Source organism: Pangasianodon hypophthalmus, chromosome 2, assembly GCF_027358585.1.
Source record: "Pangasianodon hypophthalmus isolate fPanHyp1 chromosome 2, fPanHyp1.pri, whole genome shotgun sequence".
Classification (NCBI taxonomy): domain Eukaryota; kingdom Metazoa; phylum Chordata; class Actinopteri; order Siluriformes; family Pangasiidae; genus Pangasianodon; species Pangasianodon hypophthalmus.
The window spans coordinates 18,489,861-18,509,646 of NC_069711.1; the positions used below are offsets into that span (position 1 = coordinate 18,489,861).

Here is a 19,786-nt window from a genome sequence, read left to right on the forward strand (position 1 = left end):
CTAAAGGTTTGTGGCTTTCAGCTTCAGTCTCTAAGCAGCCACTAGGCACTTCACCCATACAAAGATTTCAGTTAAAGGAGCAGAGAGGCAGCAGAGCACAGTGTCTTTGTTCAGCACTGAACTAGCGAGGGTTTAAACACTCTCAAAGCTTAAAACGGTCCTGAAAAACGTGCCGTATACTTTTAACCTACATACAGAGGTATAATTGTGCACTGTATGGAGTTCATCTTGTGTTTATATTGGAAACAACTACAGATAAGTGACTATCGTTGCAAAGAATGAAGGGGACAACATATGGAGAAAAACAAGGGATAGAACATGGAATTAACACAATGATCAGAACTGAGAGGAGCTCTGAACCACTGGATCCATGAGGCTGATCAGTAATGCTCTACATGAAATCTTTGGGCAAATAACAGCAAGGCTGTTTTTTTTTATGTTCTACATTCAAGCCTAGAGAAAAAAAATGCATTCATGCCTAATTACGGTGGCAGCCTCTGCACTTTCACCATCGACTCCTCCTCCAGTTCAGAATTTACTCACTGCTCTTACACCAACATCTCAGAAGAGAGCTCCAAGCCTTACACACAACATACAGAAAAGACCCTGGGAACCAACCAAGGTTAAGCTTAAGCACACACTGTTTGACTTTACAGTATACAGTTGGAGAAGAGTAATGATTTATAATCCTACTATCCAGATGTCGCACACAAGAGGATGTGTTCCGTTTTGAGTCTGGTTTCTCTCAAAGTTTCTTCCTCATGTCATCTCTGGGACTGTTTACTTGCCATCGTCATCTCTGGCTTGCTCGTTAGGGATCTAAATGTACATCTTGATTTCTGTAAAACTGCTTTATGACAATGTTTACTGTTAAAAGTACTAATTGAATTAAAAATTGAATTAAACTGAATTAAGGTGGAACTGGAGTAAACTGGAATCAGACAGAAACTGATGCAGAACTGATCCACAACCAGAGGAGTGGCAAATAAGCTTCAAAGATTATATCACAAGTCCATTTGCCGTCACTAGACAAGTCTGTCAATCAGTACAGCTTTGACTTTATCTTAAGTGAGATAAGGCAGCATACATGTCACAAGCTGAGACAAGAAGCAGCTCACAGCAGGTAGCCTAATATTATCCACCGAACAATCTGTTCCCAACTTTGTAACCAACACACTAGTAATTACAGCTGGCACTGGTACTTCCTCCATCAATGAATCAGAGAGACAGTTAAGAACTACGGATTAGTTTCCTCATTTGTACACAGAAGTCACTACTGAGGTTTGCAATCAATGTCTATTGTGCAGCTGAACTGTCCACATTAGCTGTCTAAGGATCATGTTCAAGGCTAATCAATACATTCTGAATACAGATAAATGTTGCTTATGTCACCAAGCCAAGTTTAATTCTGCTTCATTTCACCCTTTACACGAAAACCCTCTCAGTACGGATTTATCTCTTGAACATAATCCAACAAATATTAGGCTCATTATTTTAGTGTGTACAATAATATTTAGCTATTTATTATAGCCCTAGAGCTTTTTATTCTGAAACATTCCACCCACAGAATACATTTTTATTAAAACTGTCATTAGATTCAAGTTAATATTAATTACAGCATTACTTGTTGTTTTATTTATTGAGGCTTGGATTAAAGCCATTATCAGTTACCACTCAAACAGGCTAATATAAGAACTTCATAATAAATCTATCTTTGATAACTGTGGTTTGCAAATTTTCCACAAGCATGGTCAGAGAGAGACTGTTTAATAATATTCTTCTTCCAAAATCAAATTTCCCCAATACTTACACCTGTTCTCACCACACGAGTTGCCAGTATTCGACTACTAAAATCATTAATCGGGTATTATTTATGCCCTATATTAATGTGAAAGAAGCCACATGTGGCAATATTTTGATGTAGAGAGCATCACTGTCGTGGTGTGCAAGTTAGAGGTGCGCATCAGGACTGAAACAAGTCTCAGTAGCATGGGGTTTGTACTCTGATGGAAGCAGGGAGTCAGATATGAAGTTCACGGGATAAAAGCGTGATAATGTATTATCCAGTAATGTTCAGTAAACACAGAAAAAAAAAAACACATCCATGCATGCTCCATGGGAGAGCAGCGCCTGGTGTAAAAAGAAAAGCATCTTGAAGCGGCTCCTGCTGTGCATGCACCAGCGCCTCTGGTGTAAAATGGGCATAATCTGCAAACCCAGGTACCTGATTAGTGCTTACCTGACCTCTTTGTGAAGCAGGAGTATGAGTAAATGAGCAGAGTCATGGACCATATCAATGCATCCTTAGTTTTCTGCACTACTCAAAGGAAAAAATAAACTATAAATAAATAACCGCACAGAAAAATATAATCGCATCCATCAATGACAATGCTTTATTGTACAGGATGACAACTGTAGAGCGCTTAGGGCCAAATTTGTACGCAATGAGCATGATGCAACAATCAGACACTTTGGCCTGTAAAATCACCCAATCTCCATTCCATAGAAATTGGAATTGGTTAGTGAAACACCAAAATAGGCCCCACAATCCCTGAACTGCACTCAGTCAGTGGAATGTGGGCTAAAACTGACAGGCAGACTTACTTTACAGGACTGGAGCTGTAATTAAGGTGAAGTTGGGGATAACCAATTATCAGTAGAAACATGACTCTTTTGTTAGCCGGTGTTGTGCTTTGATGCACAGAATTCACCTCTCTCTGCTCTTTGTGTCTCTTTGTGCTATTTACCAACTGCACAGCAGTGATCACGTCCCTGGTATCTCAAGATCTACCTTCCAGCAGAATTCATTTCAAACCCTAATCTGACACCTTCACCGCATAATCAGAGTATTTGATTAGGCAGATCAGATCTGTTGGATTAGGGCTGGAAATGGATTCTATAGAAATGTAAATCTCCAGGAACAGGCTTAGTGATCACTGCTTTGCAGAAGTAACTGATTATTTGATTGTCAGTAGTAGATGGGGTTGTTTTAGGTGTTGACTGTACACTGAGATCATCAATGAACCACTGCATAAGAACCGGACGTAAATTTGCTGATGTTTGCTGTCACTCTCGGCGATATTCCTTTGACATTTAAGCAAGTACATGATTGTATGCAATGCTTCTTTCAATAGTGCATTTTATTTTGGTAGTGCCACTGAAAATTGTACTATACTTGAACTTGAACTGTTCAGTATTTACAGCGCTGCTCATTTTCAGCTTTTCCGTGCAACCCTGGTCCTGATCCCTTTAAAACTTAAAAGGTGTAATGTTCATATTCCGGCATCCACGCATTCAGCATCTCCATCTTCCTTATGGCGAAATATTTATTACTATACACATCATTCTTGGCACCAGCTTCAGAGCTTCAGTTAGGACTGAAAGCAGACTGATTTCTTAACTAATAACAGTAGCACCAGGTTTCCCCTGCAAAGAGCATGCCATAAAAGTGGCAATAAATTTGCCAAGCTTCAGTAACCAGACAAAAAAAAGAAAACACTAAAACAAAAAAAAAATTCTTCGATGTCTTTGGACGAAATATTCTACACGACAGGTTATCAAGTTCCCTCTGCAGACTCGAGCAAGTGTTGATGCATGTTGCAGAGTGAGGCTAAGCTTCTACAGCTGCTCAGTTTCAGTATTCCAACATTGCATTACTTTTGATGTTGCATTTAAATAGGCAAACATTAATCTGGTGCATTACTCACCTTTACTTGCTGCATGAGGGGCTATTCTGAGCTGCAAGTTTATAACTATAACCGCAACAACTTCTTTTGTTGTTTTTTTTCTTTTTTTTTTATCCTATGGCATTTAGACCACTACAACAGCAACTTGACACTTGAGTCCCAAATGGACCGTCCCAAACTACACGGCTCCAACACATGATTTGACGATATACCGAACTTAATTTGAATTTTTTAATTATGCCAATGTATCATTTTGGTATCAAGAATCGCATTAACTATAAGCTGAAATTCTGGTACCATGACTATGAAGAAGATTCCATGCTAGATAGAAAAGCAATCACACAGAGGGAAAAACAGGAAACGCAATATACATACAGTATTACTTTTTGCTTATGACATGAGCACCTGAGGATGTGACACACTAAAAAGTAAAATCTTTATAAAACTGACCAGATGCTCTGGCATACGGAACCAACTTATAAGCCAGCTTTCGTTGTTCCAAAAAAATAAATAAATAAATAAATAAAATCATAGAAGCCTCTAAATATCTGCTGCCTCCTAAGGGCATCATGTGCTAACTCTTCCAGTAATAACAGTTCTGCTATTCGCACCACCTCGGTTTATAGCTCCCATCTGCACGGACCAGCATCTCTCCCTTTCATACGGCTTTTATAAGACATTTGTCTTAAAATGGATTTATTATACACACACAATATTTCCTTAATGCCATTTAGGCCTACGTGAAAGGACAGGTCTAAAAAAATATTTAATTTGTGTGAATTTGAAATAAATAAGTGATTTGAACTTTACAGCGTAATCCATATACAAAAAAAAACAGCAACACGTTATAAGAAATTATAAGCCGATCAACTGAGGTTTACTTTAGTTAGTTCTTAAACATAAATTCACACACACTCAGTAGCAGGAGATTTTCATGAATACCATTTTTTGTTGTTGTTGTTGTTCAGTCATATGAACAATTTACGCATAAATCCATTCGTCTCCAGCTTGATAAATGAGGCTCATTGTTTCTTCATGGCTACTACATTGTTGAAAGCTTAAATCACAAGCTTTTCACAATTACACTGTTCACCACAGTGTGGTTGCTTTTCTATCTGGCATGGAATCTTCTCCATTTGGCTCAGTAACCCTAATATCTAGTCTCTAATCTATAAACATTTATTCCTTTATTAAGAATGAGAATGATAATTATAAATCCTATACATAAAATGCATCTCTTTGTCCTGCGCAGCACCTGAGCCAGCGCATTACTGAGAGCTAAATTCAGATTTATATGCTGACTGAGACACATTGCCTCATTCGCTTCATTCGCCGGACATGATTCACTGGCTGCTGGTAATAAGGAGCAGAAAAATTTCCACATTTATAGCAAAGTTGATCTAATCAGCAGCGTAATCTGTGAAGATGAGAGATGTCCAAGTGAACCATTGCGTTCATTGGGAGATACGTATATGTGGTCCATGATTTTAAATAACTATGTATTTTGTAATACAATATAATATCACAATATTGAATTTAATGGTGCACCATGTGTGCTTTAGAAACAATTCGCTAGTTCTGTACACCGTACGACATACCGTACGAATGACGCACACGTACTCAGAAACGCAAAGTATAAAAAATAAAAAATAAAAATAAACAAGTCCCATTAGGCCTACACTCTAGGTCCAGAGCAATGGTACATGGGAATACAGCATTGTGTATAGAAGTCATCAGAGCGAGGACACTCATTGAAGACTGTGTCCCTGTGTCCTGCTCACAGCCACCCCATGGGCTTCTGGGTAATGAGTTTGTCTCCCAGGCCTGCCAGCTCGATGTGTCCAACATGGGAATTCACCTTCTGCTAACAAGGACGTCGGCTAGGAATGCTCATGCAGCCATATGCTGTTGTGACACTTTTAGAGCACAGCAGATGCCAAAACTTCAAAATTCACAGTATGAGAGTTTTTACTTTTGTAAAGTCATATTTTAAAACAAAATATTCCTCAGACAAAGTAGTTGGAGGAACAGTTCCATCCAGCATGTTTTTCCCCCCTCAAACTTCCACAGACCGCTTATCGAGTGGATAGAATTATGGCAATAATTTAAATTACATTTGGTAAAAATAAGAATCAGTATTTAAACAGCTTAATTTTAGACACTTTTTGCTCTATATGGGCACTTCATTTCATACAGTATTCACTGAAAACCCAACAGAAAAAAATGATTAAAAGGCCAGAAAGGTTAATTAAAAGAGAAGTGTTGGCTGACGTGTTACATGGCCCACCGAGTGACATCATTTATTCAGACGCATTTTTTTTTCTTTTTCCCTCCCATTTTATTCACTTGCTTTATACTGTATGAACAATAAATCAGCTGCCATTGCTGGTAAAATCTAATCAAGAAAAGTAAATGTTTCATTTTCTAAATGAACAGGTTTATACGGAATCCATATGACAGACACTAGAAAAAGCAAGTGATAGTGACGTGTGGATGAATGGAGGTCAGAAACTAGAGTTCTGAAACTGTTCAGAAGCATATAACTCATCTTAGACAACACCGCACCGTAGTGAGTCTATCAGGTTATAGCCTCCCCCTATCGAGGTGGAAGCGCCATGTCTTTTTTAAATCAAGTTGCTTGTAAATAGTGAAACGATTTTATTGTTCATGGAACAGATTTTTCAGTTGTTCACTGTTCAATTTACAGAACGTGCATTGTAACGGAGGCTGCAGTGTCAGTATACTACAGGTATAAAGCCACAATTTTCTTGTCTAATGCATTTCTTATTGCTTTTTTTTTGTTGAAATGTAGGACACCAGGTTAAAAACTGAATCATCATCATATGACCAGGTATGAAGCAAACAGCCAGGTTTTTAGTAAAACAAGCCTGGAAAATAGTGTTAATAGACAGACAATGCAAAATGCAAAGGTTCTGCAGTTCAGTTTCACCCAACTGCAAACAAGAAGACATACAAAAGTTTTATTATTTACGTAAGCCTTAAAAAAATGAAATAAAACAAAAAAATTTGAAAAATAAATAAACAATTTAGTCAGAATATAGCCTTACACACCTAGGTTGCATAATTCTTATGTGATAAATGGTGAGTAGCATTGATGACTCTAATAATGGTAATAATTATCAGAAAATATAATTATTACCGTTATTAGAGTCATCAATGCTACTGCCAAATCATTCATTATTTTCATCACCAGAAAAAAAAAAATCCTAAACGTGATAGCATTACTTATCAAAAGAAATAAACAAAAGACAAAAAAAGGATTTAACTACTTAGATAGTAATAGAACGGAGTCCAAAAGTGTGAGAGCACTAGTGAAAATGCTTCTATTTCATATTCTTTACTAATTTAATACAAGAATTTTTATTATATTTTATTTTATTGAAAAAACCTGAGTGAAAAGGTGAATGAGTGAAATATTTACATGAATTTCAGAGTTTGTTAGTATTTGGTACGTCCCCTTTTTGCCTTAATGACAGTGTGCACTCCAGCTGGCATGGACTCCACAAGTTTGTGTAAAACCTTATGATCCATTTTAGATCAAATCCATCCGAGTGTCGTCTGATCACATGCTTCAGCAGAAGAGCTTAGGTGTGAGGAAAATCTGACCTTTTGTACAAAGCAGATATCCTCACACATTTCAGTATCATACGTTTTCTTACATTTAAATAAGGGCCTAGAAATAGTGCAGAATCTAAAACATTAAATATTCAAGATATTGACCATTTACTTGCTTTGTTTTAAAATATTTAAAAATTCTAAAACCGTCTGTTTATTTCCAATTTTAAATGGAAAAAAAAAAAATCCCAGATTTTCACTTTGGTCTTAGACTTTGGGACACCAATGTCTGTGTCATGGTGAAATTTTTACCATTTTCTACTATATATAATTGAAAATCTGTACAGAAATTACAGTCTTTCCTAAATGGAAATATGTTTCTCTTTTACATATATCTCAACCACAAGTATTTTAAATTCAGGTTACCCCCAAAAGTGAAAAGAAAGTGAAAAATTAAATTCAATTTTATTTGTATTGCGCTTTTAACAATGGACATTTCCACAAAGCAGCTTTCGAGATACATTGTATACATTCAGGATATAAATTTTAAATTTATAAATATCCCTAATGATCAAGCCAGAGGCAATGGTGGCAAGGAAAAACTCCCTGAGACGATACGAGGAACCTTGAGAGGAACCTTGAGAGGAACCTTGAGAGGAACCTTGAGAGGAACCAAACTCAAAAGGGAACCCATCCTCATCGGTGACAACAGATGCGAATATGAATAATTCCCTTCTATAACTGAGTACTACATGGTCAATTCAAGCTTTATACATAGAGTACATGTAACACAACAAAAGTTGACTCAAAGTCCTTTAGAAATATAGTAAATAAAAATATAGTAACAAAAGTGCAATTATCGAAGTTAAATTTTTGAATTCATTTTTTGAATTTTGAATATGGTTGAAATGATCAAACTTCAGTGATGGAGACTTAAGTGCAAAACTGTTCATGGCAAATTGCAGTCCAAAGCCATGGATTCACGGTTTCATGGTTTCTAATATATTCATAAATATTCGGTTCTAACTGCAGCATAGTTGTTTGGTTTTTCTAAAGCTGAGGAGTGAACGTCTGTTATGAGCGGTAAAACCCAACACTGTTTGGTTTCTGGTTTGACAGAATTCAGCCACAGCAACATCTGATGGGTTTTCCCAAACCACCTCACATATGAAATTTCTCTTTTCTCGTATTGTGCTATGTACTGTTGAGTCTGTAATGTAACTGACCGATGTGTGCAGTTCTAAAAATCAGCACTTATCTCAACCCTAATCTTTAGTTTATTTGTCTGTCTGTTCTTGCATCCATTTCTGGGTCAGAAGAGAGAAACATCATTGTTGACTGCTTTAACAGCTCTATGGTTGGATAGTTATCAGCTCCATGTGTAAATCATTCTGGGGGGGGGAGGGGGGGCGCAGCTGCCAAGTAAATAAATGTAAATGTAAAAATAAAAATGTTTCCAGCAGATCTGGATCTTGTGCGGGTGGATTGAAAATGCTGTCGGCAACGTGTACACCAACTGTTTTCTGGCACATACAAGTGTGCCTGCTGTGCTAACAGAAATATTTTAGTGGTAACACTCGCACTTTCAAGCTGAGGTTGAGTACTGCAGTGAGATACAGACCAAAATACATGAACCAGGTATTTCTTTATGTGGCCAACATCGAAGTGTGTAGAATGTAAAGGGTTTGCATGAAACATATATCAATCATACAAGTTAACCCTTCTGGATGCACGCTGAAGTCTTCTTTCTCTCTTCTGTTTCCACAATGTGTTTATGATAACATGGAAGAAGGGCAGACTTGATGAGAAACAGAATGATTGCAGAAAATTAAGACCATAAAAGCAGGTTATCAGCTACAATAGAGCCTTGATGTATGTTGTTATTCCTCTGTCGGCTGCTCTTGTTAGGGGTCGCTACAGCGGATCATTGGTCTGCTTATTTGATTTGGCACAGTTTTTACGCCGGGTGCCCTTCCTGACACAATCCTCCTCAATTGTTTTTCCGGGCTTAGGACCGGCACTGAGACCACACTGTTGCATGGGGTTGGTTCCCTGGCCAGGAATTGAACCCGGGCCGCAGCGGTGAGAGCACTGTGGCATAACCACTAGACCTCCAGGGACCTAAAAGCAACTCATTGTATACGCCCAAAAAAAAAAAAAAGGGGATGGGGGGGCTGCGGGCGGGGTTTAAATCCAGCAACCTAAACCATCCTTTTTGTTGCCCATATGTACAACTTTACAATAGAGGGCTTCCCTTTGACAAAAGGTTATAAGTTGAACCCCTTTAGAAAGCTATAACCATCCAGATAATCTTTAAAGAACCATTTTTCCTAGATTATCGGTCTCAGATTCAGCTTCTGTCACTCTTGGCATTTGTAGCTGAATGTCATCTTTTATAGTCTGTAAACACAAGATTTTAGATAGCCAGTTGATGCCAGTTGAACTTTAGCTAGATCATAAGGCAGGGTGCAAAGCCTGTCCTAAACCATGTGTTCAGAGTCCTTAAAACTGGCACTTTATGGCTTTTCAGGTGTACCACACACATAACATGCCTCAATCAAACCGTTTTCCTCCACATGGAGCCAATCAGAGGCATTAAAGATTTACATCTGGTTTATATGTTTAAAAGTAACGCACTTCACGGTAGGCTTGTGAGATCATATGCAATACACCATCGTCCTGTTGTGCCACCTAACTTTCGTGGATTGAATACAGTGTCGCCTGTGGCTTTGTTTTGGGGGGTTGGGTGGGAGAAGTGGGTGTGATCAGAAATTCATACCACGTGTCATGTATATGTTACGTCATTACAGCTGAAAAAATACCGTAAGCTGGTTACATGTCGGCTGTAACTGCTAGTCACTAGCACTTTTTTTCTTTATTTTTAATTAATTACCCATTGACAAGGTCAGTAATGCTTGCATCACTGAAGTTGGGACTGTAAATAAACCTAACAGGTTATTAGCTGTAACTAAGCTCATTATAAAATGCATATAAATTGATATAAACTGTGTGTGCATGTGCTCTGTAGGGAACAGCAGCAGGGATACTTCTTGAATTCTAGTATGGCAATGTAACCCTGATAAACACGTTGTTTCACTTTCTTAATTTAATCCCCATTCACATTTTGCAAGCAAAGACAATCACGGTTTTATCACGGCTAAGATGCATCAAAGACAGATGTTTAGGTGCCTTGCTCCGAAGACAGACATTAGTAAAGCTATTAAGGAAAAACGAAGGACATATTACGAGATACAGCGCAGTTTATTTTTGACGATCTTAAAGCTGAAAACACCACGTTTTCCGACAGAGATTTAAAACTTGAAAAAATCGCGACAGCTCGAATCTATCTTCGATTCCCAATACTACGGTCGCTGATTGCAGGCCTACCTCACGGTAGTGCGACGCACAGCAATGTTGTAACTGTAGCACAGGCTACTCGTTCCAAATCCCTGTCGCACTACACACATCGTCCAAGGCTCGTAGACTGGTTTTTACTAGGCAGATTAAATGAGTTTGCACGGACGACAGACGATCATTTCAGAATCACGAGCACACAGTTATAAGGAAACAATGACAAAACTAAGAAAAATAAATACCAGTGCCAAGCCATCATATAACACTCCTCCTGCTAGCACAACATGTAATCATCTCTGTAGACAGGAAACGAAGATGACTCAAATAATATTTTTACATGCGATGCATGGACAGAACACTGCAGCTCAATGACAAAAAGTTGGCCAGTGACTTGCTGAATTTTTTAGAAAATGTAAACACAAGTGCTACATAACAGTGATCTCGTTCATCTTTATTAATGCACTCAATTAGCTGACATCACTACATAACATCAGATACCACTTTTTAGCCTTGTCAGTTAAGTTTCCAGGCAACCAAAGCATGGGAATGGGTATCATATTGGAGCTTTTACTGGCTCACAGGGCTAGCCAATGAATTTATGATTTGTCCATCCCTGTGGCTGTCATGCTTTATTTGGATCACAAGTACGAAATACAGTCAACACTGCATCAGTTCAAAACTTTGCTCAGATTCAATACTACTCAATAATTTCTGATTATCCACTGGGGCATACTGTTCCCAAAACATATTCAACTCACTACACTACACGTTATTTGCATCAAACTGATTGAATTCCACGCCTCAGTTGTTTAATCTCTTTGCAAATAAAATGGAGCTCAAGCAGTGTGCGTTTTAACTGGCTTTTCTCCTTATCATTTCAATCACAAAGGCTTCTGCCTGTGTACATTACAGAGATTTATCCCCAACTGTGTCTGCTTTTCATCGAAAAATATAATGCCCACTTTAGTTCATTTAAAGAGTCTTGTACATCACTGTAAACTGGTAGGTTAATCAAAGGCATTCAAGTTAGTCTGAATGAATAAAATGCATACTTATTAAACAGCAAAAAGGGACAAATATGAACAAAGGCTGCAGTACGACTTGTCAGAAATGTTTATTCCAAAAGATACTCACCAACGAAACAGCTACTGTTTATCCAAAAGCTGTTTATCCAGGGATCTATTTCTGCTAACAGAGCAAAAATAAACCCAACATTTGGCCATATCGTGTCCAAAATGTCACTTACTCGATATTAATTTCCTGTTTATAGAACGGTTGTATAAAAGCAATATCACACAAGCAATTGTGCGGTTATACGGTCTACAGCCTTGCCAACATTCAGAATAACCGCATGATTGCGAGTGTGATGTTGTTTAATTGCAGTATACTCCCCATAGCACATGACAGGTTATAATATTCAACAGACACTTAATGGAGTGCTGTGAATGAGCGCACTATGGTTCTACAGTGCCATTATGCTGTACCCGATGTAGTGAGCAAGAAAAGACCGCTTGATTGTGAATGTAACATGTGGCTTTATTGTATAACTAACTGATAGAGAAAAAAATAAAGATTGCAGTCTAGAACATTGCATAGGTTTAGCAGCTGTCTGGGTTTTGTGGACTAGAAGGCCAGGGATTTTACATCAGGGGCATCCAATCTTATCCATAAAGAGCTGGCATGGCAGCAGGTTTTCATTCCAACCCAGAGGGAGCCATGGATGTAGATTTTCATTCCAGCCATCAGAAGTCACATCTGGTTTCACCTGTTTAATCAGTTGAAACCAGGTGTGACTTCTGATGGCTGGAATGAAAATCTACATCCACACCAGTCCTTTATGGATAAAATTACACAGATCATCACACATCTACAGCAACTAAACTCTGGACGTTGTTACATCACTAGAAAACAGGGACTTTTGATCAAGATGTTTGACCAATACCAAGAAACCCCTCACTGATGTCTAACATGCAGTCAAGTGTATAAAAAGCCAAGCGGCAAATAAAATTGGATTTCCCCTTAAAACTGAAATAGAGTCTGGAGTCACCCACTACACTATGTTGTTTATTAGCAACGTCTGACAATTAAATGTAAAGCCTTCAGTGTAGCAGCATGGAAAAGAGGGAGAGCTAAGAGCTTTCTATCTCCTACTGAAGTATGTTATGTGGGAGCACTCTAATACAGTCTACAGTTTAGTGGCTATAAATTCAAAGCCACAGAAGGCAAATATTTCAGTCAGATTTCATTCATGTCATCTGTGAGGCTGCACATGTGAGAAGCCTCTATGCTCATCCATCTCTATGCTTCTGCCCTCAATCGGCTCCGCTCCATTCGATTTAATTAACTCCCGTCTTAATGGAGTGATTCATATCTCCATACACATTCTGTACGTAGCTGGTACTGCTAGCATACGATGGTGGTTTAAATAAAAATCTACTTACTCGAATTAAAAGAAGCACTGCGTGCACCATTCTGAATTAAATGATGTAATTGGATTAACGCGGCCAGCCTTGCACAATGCGACTTCATCTGATCATGTAAAATGCTTTAAGTGGAAACAATGGCATTATAATATTTTCCCCTTCCAGTTACACACAGACCTATTCATGGTATCACACACCTACTAAAGCCAGGGCTGTACAACGTGGCAATATTGTTGCAGCTCAAAGAAAGTAATATGGATCTAATATCAAAAACACGAGACACACACCCATGCAAAAAGAACTTAATGTGTGTGGTGTAGGTCAAGATTCATCGCAAAACTGTTTTGTTTACTCAGAAGTTAGTAGGTTGTATGGCACAGTTGATACAGTACTGACTACTTAAAGTAATAACTGTAAAAAGCTAAACTAAACTCTCCTATTCATTATGAAGCTATTACTATATGAAGGAGTAAAACAAGACGGGGTGGTATGATGGAGCCCGAGGCGAGTTACTGTTACCATCGCAAACTTGATTACTGTCCTGTAAAAGTACATAACGAAGTGTTTTATTTCTCCTTCACTGTGATTTGCCAAAGATTACATTTTTTTACTTATTATAAAATTTATTTTTATTCACGTTTAGTTACATTTAATGTTGTGGAACTTCCACAAACCAGGTTAGTTCCCGTTGTCGTTTATGTTATAGCAGCTATAAACAGTCTTTCCCTCACTTTTTCTTGAAGTTAATAAGACAAATAAAATGCAGCTTGTTACAGAGAAAGCACATCATCATTCATCATTAGATTTTCCCACTGTGGAAAACCTAAGGAACAGCTCTGGCATGTTTTTACATGTTTTTTCTAAATACCAACACAGTTTTAAATCATTTATTATTAAATTTTGAAAGTGAATTAACTGTTACTATAGAAACACAAACGTATTAGAACAAGCACATTAATACAAACTTGCAAGTTGCCATGCAGACTACTGTCTGAGCCATTTTTAGGTGTTTCAATATTCTAATTTTTACTACATTACTATCTTTTCTAGCTCCAGTAGTACCTAAAAAGATAATGTAGTGCTCTGTAACCCAATGTGCAGAAAGATGCAGAAAAAAAAATGCTAAAGGTGGGGCTTATGGAAACCAAATGCAAGTAGATACTAAAAATTTGAGTAGACACCTGGGGGACATCAAGGATGCATGGCATATAACAGTTTCAAGGAATTTACAGGAGCCAATTATTTGGTTCATCAATTTAATGTGTCAAAACTAATTTATATAAAAATCTCAATTTGATTTGTTGCCTTTCTTGCTGTTGCCAGAACTACAGCACCAGGTTGTGCATATCCATTGGAAATAAATGTTTGCCTGTGGCTTTTTCATTTAATAGTGCAAAGGATAAACAATAATGTCAGGGGAAACATATGGAACTGGAAGACACAGTCGTAATAAACCCATCGCAGAATTTAATTTATATTCAGCAGGACAGTACCATGGTAAATCCATTTTTTTTTTCAATGCAAATCAAGGATTCAGTGTTGAGCTTGCCAATTCCTCTTCACAGGGTAGCACTAATGCAAAAGAAAAGCGATGCAAAATGAGGCTAAAATTACAGAGGAAAATCACAGTCCTCATAGAGTACAATCAAAAGAATTGTTCGGTACTCAAAAGGAAATTACACATCCTATTCAGTACAATCAAACGAGGCCACATTACTCTCAGCAAAACGATGTCTCTCTCCCCGTCATATTTATGAAGAGAAAATCAGCCAATCTCTGCTGCTCTGCTCCGCAGAATCAGCAGCTCCAGTTTCCCACTTTGTTAAGTGCTCAATGAATTCAGCACAAGCTTTTAGACTTCATCTGGTCCATTCTACAGTCTGTGCTGAGCCAAAAAGGAGAGACATTCCAGTTCCAGCACCGTGCACCTGCACCGCAAAGCCTCCATCATCTCACACACCATTAGAGGACATGTGCAATTACCAGAAGCCGGTCTTATACAAGCCAGTGGGGAAAAAGGCCAATTTCTGAGCGCTATTTCTGTTGATTCTGACTGTGTGCTCATTTCAGTTGGTTACTTCTTACTGCTCACACATTGGCATGACAGTAAGATTTAAAATATATAAATGCTTTTTTTTTTTTGTTGTTTTTTTTTTGTTTTTTAAACAGACAACAAAGGCACTTAAGTCAACAACTACCAGCACAAGCTAAGTATGGATCACCTTTCAAACCAAGCCAGATCAAAAACTACATAAATATCAGACAAAGATAGTCTTATCTAACAAAAAAAAGTGCCAAGGGAATGGCATATCCAAATAGCAGACTGCAAAGCACTGTTTATCTTTGGATCCCATGATTTATTCCCTACTAACTTAGACCGAGTTGCTAGTCAAGTACAGCAGCCATGTTCCTACAGCTATTAGCCACTTTATTACCATACAGGTGCATTTTGTAGGTCTATTAATGGCTATAACCCACTGTGTCACACAAAATATTAAAATCCAATGCTTTCTCCAATACTACAACATGGTCACAATTAATCTTCTAACTTTCAATACTTTCAAGTCTTTATTTATATGCCAACATTACTGCACAGGCTAATTAGATTTGGCTGGGCAAACCTGATCAAGACATTAGCAGCTTGAGAGCATCTAGGCATTACCTTTGGAACAGGCTTTTTAGCAAATGTGCCAGTGAATTGGCTGTAGCCTAATATTTATGAAGACTGCTTTAAAATAGCACACTCGGGGTTCAAAACATGAAGTGTAGTGCTAAATATAAAGAATTGCAACATAATCTAAAATTATAAAATGATTCCATGTAAGGCAGGGTAGAGCAGGGGAAAAAACTGACAACGAATTCCACTTTCAAGGCCATTAGCATATCTGAAACAAACAAGTAAAGCATTTTGTTCAGTAACATATGTCAGCTTAAGCTCCTAGAAACATATCAACACAGAAATACAGTACAACATGGTCTAATCCAACAGTGTGATGCACACCAGACAATAACAAGTGTGTTTTATAATTTTTGTAGTTTTTTATTGTGATATTATACTTGGTATTAAATAGTGCCATTGCAAGAACCTTATATCTGTTGCTATGTACAATTTGGCAGTGGAAAGAGACCATGATAGGATCGCTGCTGTGTCTGATATATTCGTATTGGAACAGCCGTACCCCTATCACATCAGCATTATCACATCTGCGTTATTACCACACTGAGAAAAGTCCATCTGTTTAACCGTGGTCCCTTTCCAGTGATAAAGGAAGGCTTATTGTACATAGCAAAAGACGGGCTACAGTCAGTATATATGGTAAGTCTACCTAATAAAAATATAACTAAGTGAGTATATTTCACCTGCTGAGAGGTTTTGGGTTATAGCCACAAATTCCAGCTACTGATGTGAAGGATCTTCAACACTACAATGAGTGCTTTTACCACAGAAATTTAGCACTTCAATAAAATTAACGTATAAAATTAACACTTTCTTTTAAATTATCTAGGAAGATACATTTTCAGTTCTCTCATTCGAATGCAGAAAGCAAAACCATGGTGTCCCAGTAAAAGGAAACTAAGCATCAGGATTATTTTTCAGGTCTTTGCCAAACACATCTGTTCCTCATACGGGTTCACAGGTGTTAAATCTCTCACTGTCCAGCTCCTATAGTGTATATTTTAATAAAATGTGAACACAGTGTTAAGTTACTCAAGCAGCCTTAGAAAACTTACTGTCACCAAAAAAAAAAAAAAAAAAAAAAAAAAAAAAAAATTTTTAATTTAAAACTATTCTTTGTACTTGAGCTCAAACTGATAGGCAGCCTGTACAGACCATGGACACAACCTGTTAGCAAACCTGCTAAACACAAACAACAAGTAGATATATACATATATTTTATATCTAAATATATTTTTTCTTCAACCAGCTCATTTCTAGCTCAGTTATTCAGATGTAGATTTTGTTTAAGTTACTCAATCAGCCTTAGAAAATTTACTGTTCCAAAAAAAAAAAAAAAAAGGCAGCTAATGTTTTTGTTTTTTCACTATACTTCATACTTGCTCAAATTTCCACCCTGTAGACAGACCATGGACACAACCTGTTAGCAAACCTGCTAAACACAACCAATCTGTAGATATATACATATATTTTATATCGAGATATATATTTTTTCTTCAACCAGCTAAATTTCTAGCTCAGTTATTTAGATGTAGATTTTGTTTAAGTTACTCAAGCTGCCTTAGAAAAATTACTTTTGCAAAAAAATACAGCTATTATTGTACTTGAGCTCAAACTGATAGGCAGCCTGTACAGACCATGGACACAACCTGTTAGCAAACCTGCATACATACATATATATATATATATATATATATATATATATATATATACATATATATATATATATATATATATATATATATATATATATATATATATATATATATATATATATACATATATTTTATATCGAGATATATCTTTTTCTTCAACCAGCTAATTTCTAGCTCAGTTATTTAGATGTAGATTTTGTTTAAGTTACTCAGACAGCCTTAGAAAATGTACTGTTATAAAATTTAAATAAATAAATAAAGCTAAAGATTGTTGTTTTTTGACCAACCTGTTAGCAAACCAGCTAATTTCTAGCTCAGTTATCCAGATGTACATTTTGTTTCTGTCAGTCAAAAACAGCTACCTGGAAAGTGAGGCTAATTCCGAAAACCCAAACCAGAGCTTAGCATCAGTTACTCTGCACTCGCCTAAAGACATTTCCCCTGCAAGAGAAACAGGTTTGGAGAAGTGTTTAGCTGAAGCACTGCTTATCTGTCTGCTTCATGCACTCACAACTTGTGCAGAATGTACACACGAGTTTGGCTGTTGTGTCCAAAAACAAACAAACAAACAAAAACCATCCTTTCTCCATCTAAATGGAGGAGCATCCTGTATGAAGCCTGGTGCTGAGAGTGGCAGGATTCTCTTACCCAGCTTTGCTCGGGACTCCTCCAGTTTGCGGATCTGGTTCTCGATGAAGAGCATGGCCAGCGCGAAAAGCACCAGAGCCAGGAGCTGAAACTTGGGCGGCATCATGGTCCTCAGGAGCCCCATTAAACCACACTACAGGAGGATGATGATGGTGATGATGGTGATGATGATGAGGATGAGGATGATCTATCTGCATGTCATGCCGCAAATGCAGGCTCAGAAATCGCGGATCAGACACACATGCGCGCGACGAGCACAGCCGGAACACTGGATCAGGTCTAAAACGTGCAGAAAATGATGCCCGAGGATTAGTGTGCAAGGCGATTTCATGAAGTGCATTGCATTTCAGTTGTGCCTTAGGCATGCATGTGTGTGTGTGTGTGTGTGTATGTATCTGTACGCTTTGCCTGGCTGAAGTGCTCCACAGTCGCGAGCTCTCCGCGATGCTGCTGCCTCAGAGAGAGTGTGTGTATGTGTGTGTGTATGTGTGTGTGCGGTTTTCCTCTGGCTCTTGGGTTTTATTCCTCGGTGTACCGTCGCTGTGTGAAGTCAGGTAGCGATGCATCTCCTACAGTGCCATCTACAGTACTGGAGTAAGGAAAGTCCAGGAGGCAGGAAGTGAGGGATTTTTAAAACTCCAGGCTCTTTTTCCTCCTGGTGTCATGTCCCTGTGTTCAAACAGCATCTGCATCAGCAGCTGCATACAAGCAACCTGCACTGTTCATGTGCATGTGTGGGAAAATCCTTCACATCCTTTACATGTCAGTAAATGACTAAATATACAGTGGGGTCACTAGTCAAAATGCTTGTATTTTGCATTCTTTTCTAATTTACCCCCAACCCTGGAAGTGCGAGGCAAACATGCTAACCACTAAGCCGCTGTGTTCCCCAGATAGTGACAATTTAATTTAAAAAATTAAAAGAGTTATAAGTTGACAAAGGGAAATTATTTCTGACTCTGATCATCAGCATCATCCACAGCAGTCTCTCAAGTCTCACCACCTGAGGTAAAACTCATTCATGGCATTTATACCACAGTGGGTTGAATGCTCGAATCTGATTGATCAGAAGGTGTTCATTATTTTTATATAAAAGCACGGCTTGGAAAGTGGTTCCAGCTTTAGCGTGAATGATAGGTTAATACAGGCTCATCCTAATATGTTATTGTTTCTATAGTAACAGCTTATACACAGGAACTTGTACAGCAGATGATCCACATCTAAGACTAATAATAAAAGGATTTAGAAAAACATGTTGTTTAACAAAGTAAAACATCCACCCTTGATGGAACGCCAGTGTATTGCAAAGCACCATGCACACACATTCACTTTTGCTAAACTTTTATTGAATTCATATATAACTACAGTTATATATAACCAATGATTTTTTCCAAGGTCATTTTCAGTGACAATTTAATTAAAAAAAAAATTCTAATTTAATACAACAATTTAATTTATTGAAAATGAGCGAAAAGTAGAATGAGTGAAATATTCACATGAAATATGTACATGAGTTTGTTAGTATTTGGTACGTCCCCTTTTTTTGCTTTAATGACAGTGTGCACTCCAGCTGGCATGGACTCCACAAGTTTGTGTAAAACCTTATGATCCATTTTAGATCAAATCCATCAGAGTGTCATCTGATCACATGCTTCAGCAGAAGAGATTAGGCGTGAGGAGGTCAAGTTAAGTCAAATTTTATTTATAGAGCACATTTAACACAGCGAAAGTTGACCCAAAGTGCTTCACAGTAAGAAATATAATATC

The 19,786-nt window shown here is 37.7% G+C and overlaps 1 protein-coding gene across 1 annotated transcript in view; it reads right to left on the bottom strand.

Moving 5' to 3' along the window:
• The window catches only part of hs2st1b (heparan sulfate 2-O-sulfotransferase 1b), an 84,998-nt gene extending 66,440 nt beyond the window's left edge, over window positions 1-18,558 (bottom strand). Inside the window, exons 1-2 of the mRNA XM_026916472.3 lie at window positions 18,421-18,558; window positions 18,020-18,298 (exon numbers count right to left, since the gene is read on the bottom strand). Of these exons, the coding sequence (XP_026772273.1) occupies window positions 18,020-18,143 (124 nt within the window). The 5' untranslated portion in view covers window positions 18,144-18,298; window positions 18,421-18,558. The remainder of the gene's footprint in view (window positions 1-18,019; window positions 18,299-18,420) is intronic.
• Between the last annotated feature and the right edge of the window lie 1,228 nt (window positions 18,559-19,786).